Source organism: Vespula pensylvanica, chromosome 9 (genome assembly GCF_014466175.1).
Source record: "Vespula pensylvanica isolate Volc-1 chromosome 9, ASM1446617v1, whole genome shotgun sequence".
NCBI lineage: Eukaryota > Metazoa > Arthropoda > Insecta > Hymenoptera > Vespidae > Vespula > Vespula pensylvanica.
In genome coordinates, this window is record NC_057693.1 from 5,684,310 (window position 1) to 5,691,809 (window position 7,500).

A 7,500-nucleotide genomic window follows, 5' to 3' on the forward strand; every position below is an offset into this window, starting at 1 on the left:
GTACCGTCGCGTGGAGAGAACGCAAGGAACTTCCTTTCTTCCTTCCTTCCTTGCTTTCTCGTTTCTCCGAATCGATCGCACGCGTAGCCTCTTCTTCCTACTCGTTGGACGACGAAGAGGTTTCGTCGAAGGATCCTCAAAAGGGGAGGTCGTCCTACTTGCTCCTTCTGCTCCAAACGTTTCTAAAATGTATCTTTCTTATCCCTCTCTCTCTTTCCAAAATATATCAGAGAGATGGGTAAAGCGCGTAGAGAAAGATACGACCGATCGATCGACCTTCGAAAGATAGTTTCAAAGTTCTAATTTTACTGACCTACAGGTACCTGTTCCAATGTTATAACCGTTTGGGTTATTACAGCTCGGATCTTTCGTGGTAATCGTTTTAAGATCTTCCAGCCGAGAAGTCGTTTAGATGTTATATATATATATGTATGTATGTATGTATGTATGTATGTATGTATGTATGTATGTATGTATGTATGTATGTATGTACATACACACATACACACACAACTGTGATAGTCACGATAAAAGCCAGCAACTTGATTTTCACTAGATTAGATCTTTTTAGAGCTATAAAAGGGCTAATCTAATCGGATAGATCGAATAAGCTCGGGATACTTGAGCGATCAAGCATATCATCGAGGAAGCAACAAATACTCAATAGGGACTTTGATACTTGTCCTCGAACTAAAATCTCCTCGGTCGAATTGGAGCGAATCTACATAGTTCGGAGGATTAGGTATCTAGAAGGAAATATATCTCGCCTATTAACCATTACTCCGCAGTAGGATCGTTCCCTCGTTATTGTTCGTGGGAACGCTCGAGCCTTCCTAGTCTCGAGTCGTGCTCGCCCTTCTCTACGGATCATCGGCTTACCCCTTAACTACCGTCCGTCCGATTTCCCATCGAGGGAAGTCCGCGTAGGCAAATTTTCGAATTCGGTGTCTGCCACTGTGAGAATCGCTTTCTTGGTAAGAGCTAAAAGGGAGGAGGGTTCGAGCAAATTGCTTATCAGCCAAAGTCCCTACTCTCTTATGGCTCTGGTGTAAAACGGAAACGGCGAGTGGAGTCTCGAGTCGAGTCATTGCACTCCGGTTGTACAACGAGACGTAGAAGGGCTCTTATTTTCTCTTACCTTTCCTTATCCTCTAGCAAAGATTTTCCTTGTGTGTATCTGACGTTACTTCGTTCGTGACTACGCCGGAGACTTCTCCGTCGAATGATACCAAAAAGAAAAGAAAGTAAGAAAGAGAGAGAGACAGAGAGAGAGAGAGAGAGAGAGAGGGAGAGAGATGAAGTAGAAGAGGCGACACAAGATCTCATCGATCGATCGACTTCCGAAGCGAGCCTACTTGAGTTTTCCTGACCTAAGAATACACCGCTTCGAGTGCACCTCGTGGAACGGGGTGGAGTGGACTCTAGAATGGCTAAAAGTGGGGGTAACACTCGAACCCCGCCCCCTTTTTAAGCGACGAATCCGACAGCGATGACTGCAGATTTATCTTTTATTTCTTGTCGACTACGACTACGACTACGACTACGACTACGACAGCAACGACGACGACGACGACGTACTTACTTCTATCTTTCTCGACATTCTTTTTCCCTTGATTCGTCTTGAGACAATCGAAACTCTTCCTCGATTCTTCCGTATACGTGTTTTCTTTGTTGTACGTGGATAGTATTGCTCGTTGATAAGAGCGAAGAAAATTGATTGCATTCTGACAAAGCACTCACTCTGCTTCTCCCTCTCTCCCTCTCTCTCTCTCTCTCTCTCTCTCTCTTTCTTTCTCTCGTAAAACAAATTCAGAGACTCTCTCACACAAAGGGAATCTCTTGCGATCGCGAGTTTGTTTTAACTCGAACGTTGTAGCATAGTTACAACTAGCCACTCGAAAAAGAGAGAGAGAGAGAGAGAGAGAGAGAGAGTGGGAAAGAGAGACTCGTCGTTGTCGTATGCTTACGTTAGAGACGTAGCCCCATTGAAATGGTCTTTCCACCCTTTCTCTCTCTCTCTCTCTCTCTCTCTCTCATCTCGAGGATGAACGTAGAGAGAACGAAAGATCTCAGACGTAGCTAGTGCAACGGAGCGCGAAAGCCGTCGAGTGCGTGGCGCACGCTTTTGGTCTAACGAGGCTATCGTGAAAAAAAATAAAAGAATGAGGAAAGAAATGAAAAGAAAGGAAAAGAAAAGATGAGAAGAGAAGAGAAGAGAAGAGAAAAGAAGGGAAAAGAAAAGAAAAGAAGCGGAAAGGAAAGGAAAGGAAAGGAAAGGAAAGAAAAGGGGAAAAAGTTCGTATTGAATTTCCTTCTATTCAGCCGAAAGCATCGCGCTTTCGTTACCCGGACTTTCGCCGTACTAACGAAGGATTATTCCAGAGTGAAGGAAAGATCGTTATTCGAAATAATATTTCGATGGAAAAACGATGCTCGAGTTTTCTCTCTTTTCCTTTGCGAAATGATAAACGCCGACGCCGAGGAAGGAAAAATGCTCGAGGCTACGGAGTCACGGAATTGTTTCGCTCGTGTTTTAAGTCAACGCAAAGATTTTAACTCTTTCTTTTCCTTCGATGATATCAAGGTCACTGGACTCTCACTTTCTTCTCGTCATCGTCGTTCTCGCGAAAGAAAAAAAAAAAAAAAAAAAAAAAAGAGAGACAGAGAAAAAGGAGAAAAAATGGAAAGGATAGAAAGATCTTTTTTCTCTTTCCTCTTTTTTTTTTTTTTTAAACATTTTTTTCCAATTTTTTTCTTCGAATAATTTTTCGTCTCCCACTTTTTCCTTCCGTCGTAAGATTTTTATCGGTGCCGCGACGACGAGATTTCTACTATCCGAAGAAACACAGGAAGCTTTAGGGATAAACGTAAGTAAGATTTCTTCTAAGGGATTCCAGTCAAATCGAAGACGTTCACCTAACTTTGCCTCTGAATCTCTTTCTCTCTCTCTCTCTCTCTCTCTCTCTCTCTCTCTCTCTCTCTCTCTCTCTCTCTCTCTCTCTCTCTCTCTCTCTCTCTCTCTTTCTCTCTCTCTATATCGTTTCTCTCACATACCCGCACGAACGGAGTCCCGGTCTTCTCAACGTGGTTATTCTTATCGAGGTATTTGCGAAGTTCTCCACGATTTAGAAAGTTAGAATGCAAGGGAAAGGCCGGTTGACTTACATTCACCACCGTTGGCACCCTGTCCGACCTCGAACCAAGCTTGAACTTGAAGCCCCGCACGAAACTTTCTCGAACGACGTAGAGACACGTGGAACGGGACACGCGAGCACATCCAGCTTTCTCTCTCTCTCTTTCTCTCTCTCTCTCTCTCTCTTTCTCTTTTACGATTTTTCGTTCTTCAAACTTCTTCCTTCGATCACTTCATTTCATCTCTTTCTCTTTTTCTTCCCCAACAGAACCTGATCCTCCGAATGATGTTGAATTGACGAAAACTGAACAACGCAAGGGATGGCTCCTTTCGGTACCATCTTCCTCGGTGTCTGGGGAGTGTTCGTCGTCGTTCTGATACAAGGTAATCGTTAATTATTAATACTAACGAGTCACGAAACTCCCTATATTCCACGAACTTTTATCGACTCTTCAAGACACGTCTTATTTATGAGCCCTCGAATATTTACCCTTACTCGCTATGTTTGGATATCGTTCCTGAACTCTAACGAACCGTATTAACGTAAGTTAAATCTGATTTATTTGAGATGGCGAGAAGTAAAACGACAGGTAGTTACGTAAATACACGGCTGTGTTAATTCCGAGCAAAACGGAGAGAGATCCTTCTATTCGATATACGATATTTAATGAATTTTTTATTAAAAACCCTACGTCATATTCTGTGACCTTATCATATTGCGAAAGATTTATAATTATTCTATCTCGCTGTTATTCTCTCTCTCTCTCTCTCTCTCTCTCTCTCTCTCTCTCTTTCTCTCTTACTTTCTCTTTCCCTCTTTCTCCAATAGAAAATAGATACTTAATTACACATTCGGTGAACGTCCGGTCACGTTTAACAAGCTCGTCGATTTTGTCTCCACCGGATATCAGTTTTCATAATAATTTCTCTCTTCCAATTCTTTTTTTCAATCTAATTTATTAACCATCTAACACAGAACGATATCCAAATATTAGTACGTACGTACGTACGTACGTACGTACGTATATACGTCCGTATGTATATAAATATATATATAAAAGTAGATAATAGAATAATATGTAGATCTTGGCAAATTACATCTATTTTTCAGAGTCCAAACCAGTCAGCTGGGAGGAATGGTGGACCTACGACGGTATTTCAGGTGAGTCGATATTATTTTTCTAGTTTAGTTCTTCTCCTCTCTTCTTTTTTTTCTCTTTTATTTTTCTCCCCCTTTTTTTTTTTTATTTCTAGTTCGAATAGAGCAGTCGAATCTCGAGCAAAGACTATTCCTCGATGGTGAAACAATTAAATAGAATCCGTAGTAAATTTTTCAAACGTCCACGGGTTTACCGAGCACGCGGAGAACGCAAACGCCGCATCGAGCTTTTTTTTTCGCTATTCGATCTGCGTAATGCTCGCTCTCGGACGTTCGGTAAACTCGCTTAATATTCGCCCTTCTTCCTTTCATTCTTTTCTCTCTCTCTCTCTCTCTCTCTCCCTCTCTCTTTTGCTCTTTTGCATTCGTTCGTTTGTTCGCTCTCTCTCTCTCTCTCTCTCTCTCTCTCTCTCTCTCTCTCTCTCTCTCTCTCTCTTTCTGTTAAAGTAGAGTTCGCGTTTCGCTAAAAGGTAAAAAAAAAGTAATTACAGGACGTCACGAAGGGTTCGTCGCGTTCCCTCTATTTTTTTTTTCTCTCTCTCTCTCTTTCTCTTCTTTTTTTCTTTTTTATCCTTTTTTTCACCCTTCGTAGCGACTTCAAAATTGGAACACGCTCGAATGATAAATTCCATGGATACCTATATACCTACCGACCGTCGCCGGGCTTTTAGAGATAAACTCTGTCCAAGTTTTAAATCGTGCTCGTCGAATCAGTCTCCAGAGGGATGACCGTACGAGTAAGAGCTGTGTGCGGTTCGTGGATGACCGAGAAGGGATAAGTCTGACTTATAGATTTCACGGGAGCAACATAAGATCCTTTACCGTCTTCTTCGTTCAACCGAACGGAAAGAGAAAGAAAAAGATCTTAAATCTATAAATATAGATATAAACCGGCTAGTTTTTTTACGCGACAACATTTATTATACTTTCTTGTAATTTTGTTTTTACGTCCCTTTCTAGAAGCAACCGATTCCTGACCGATCCAATCCCCTCCTTCGTCCTGCGTCCCTCGTCAAGAAGAAATTCGATCGAATCCGAGAATACATCGAGTGGTAGTTTTCTTCCATGAGAAAATCGTCCGAAGGCATGGAACGTAATTTCCGTTTTGGTGGACGAAAGAGAGAGAGAGAGAGAGAGAGAGAGAGAGAGAAGGGTGGGAGAAAGAGGGAGGGAAAGAGAGATATCGAAAGAGCATCGAAATAAATGTAAGAACATATTTCACAGTCGAGATTCGACGTAGATTCTAATCGCGACGGCGATATAAATTTCTCTCGCGAAACACCCTTCCTCGTTCAGCTTTTCATCGAGAGGCCGATAGACGAAGTTCTCTCTCTCTCTCTCTCTTTCTCTCTCAGTTTAAAAATCGAGTTCGGAGATCGATCTCGTACATTTAAATCTAGACACTCGAAAATTATTTATCGTTGTAAAATATCGAGAATATTTATAATATTTACGTCAATCTTTTTGGAACGAACGGAGCAACTCCTTTAGGAATATGAACGTTCAGATGGGTCCTGTCGAAAGAAAAATAAAGGAGTACGATGGATCGATGGAGGAAGAGAAAAAAATAATATAAGAGAAGTGATAGACGTAAGACGTTTAATTGTGATGCAATATTCAAAGGTCCTGCCTTCTGGGGCCTCATCAATCCAGATTGGTGGCTCTGTAACAAAGGGAGACGACAATCACCGGTTAACTTGGAGCCGAACAGACTTCTCTTCGACCCGAACTTACAGCCGTTACACCTCGACAAGCACAAAGTCGGTGGAGTCCTGGCAAACACCGGTCACAGTGTGGTATTCGCGGTCGAAAACGATACCCGCCATCCTGTCAATATATCCGGTGGGCCCCTCAGCTATCGCTACCAGTTCCACGAGATTCACTTGCATTTCGGCTTGGAGGACCACATCGGTAGCGAGCACACTATCGATGGACACGCGTTTCCCGCTGAGGTGGGTAGTTTACCGTATTCGATTCATTGTATTATTCGCTTAACGATCCGTCTAACTATCTCGTGCCAATAGGTCGAAAGCACGTTCGATTTCCCCATCTTCCACCATCGCTAGATCTACGTGTGTCTACATAGAAACATATATATATATATATATACATATATATATACGTACATATATCGATAGGGTATGTACGACTAATTATCGCCTTCGGATACGACCATCACCATCGACGACGACCACGACGACGACGACGACAAGGATGACGATAACGACGACTACGATCCCAAGACTCGCGACCTTGATATCATTTTTCCGTTCTCCGTTCTCCGTTCTCCGTTCTCCATTTTTCGACAGAGAATCGAACCGTTTAAAAACGAGCTCTTAATTAAAATCTACAACGAATGTAATATTACGTGTATTGAAACCGATTCGATAAAGTGGATCGTATCGTTAAATTATTTCTCTTTAAATGGTCGATAATATTTGGGTTAAGGAAATATTCCCGTTTAAATAAATGATTCGTCGTTTTTATTTCGCTTTTACGATCAGTAAAGATTAAAGACGTCTATTTGCCTCGTTAAATGCTAACAATGAGAATCGAGTAGATAAATCAATTATTAAAGGAAATCCTGATGATGGGCAAACAATGTTCGCGGAAAAAAATTTCGTCGAAAGGATTTCGATGAATGCCGATAATATTATAATAGAAATTTTCTTTGCGTCAGAATTCTGATTAATAATATTATTCGTTTACGTTAATAACGCGTCGATTAAAAAGTTTTCGTGAAGATAGGGTATACGCGATTAAGAGGGAGAAAAAAATGCTACTTGAAAGGAAAAAGGAAAAAAGAAAAAATAACAAAAAAAAAAAAAAAGAAAAAAAAAAATAATAATAAAAGGAAAGGATGCTCGAAGAAGATGCTTTATCGATGTCACGTTTATCGACACTCGAGCACGGATCACGGGTATCGAATCGATCGTATTTCGTCGGACAACATATTTTTTTTCGTCTCTTTTTTATTTGAGCTTTTACCGAAGGCGACATTTCCGCTTATTAGACGGTTCTTAGGTAGCAAAGCAAAATCGTCGAAAGCAACGTGTCTCGTGTCTGAGGGCAATAAAGGCCGTTGTCTCTTTCTCCTTCTCTTTCTCTCGCCTATGTATTCCTTCAACGATACGATACGATTCGATTAAATTAATTGGATTAGCGATCTCCTTCGAAATAAAGGAGTGCCTTTGCGACCTTTTCAACG

At 41.4% G+C, this 7,500-nt stretch overlaps 1 protein-coding gene across 2 annotated transcripts in view; it reads left to right on the forward strand.

The window, feature by feature from the left end:
* LOC122632117 (carbonic anhydrase-related protein 10) overlaps window positions 1–7,500 on the forward strand; it is a 15,069-nt gene that overhangs the window by 1,611 nt on the left and 5,958 nt on the right. Inside the window, exons 2-5 of one of the 2 annotated variants that reach the window (XM_043818611.1) lie at window positions 2,799–2,867; window positions 3,402–3,517; window positions 4,245–4,295; window positions 5,916–6,244. In XM_043818611.1, coding sequence (XP_043674546.1) covers window positions 3,454–3,517; window positions 4,245–4,295; window positions 5,916–6,244 — 444 coding nt within the window. In that variant the 5' untranslated portion in view covers window positions 2,799–2,867; window positions 3,402–3,453. The remainder of the gene's footprint in view (window positions 1–2,798; window positions 2,868–3,401; window positions 3,518–4,244; window positions 4,296–5,915; window positions 6,245–7,500) is intronic. The other variant, XM_043818610.1, reaches the window with a different exon arrangement.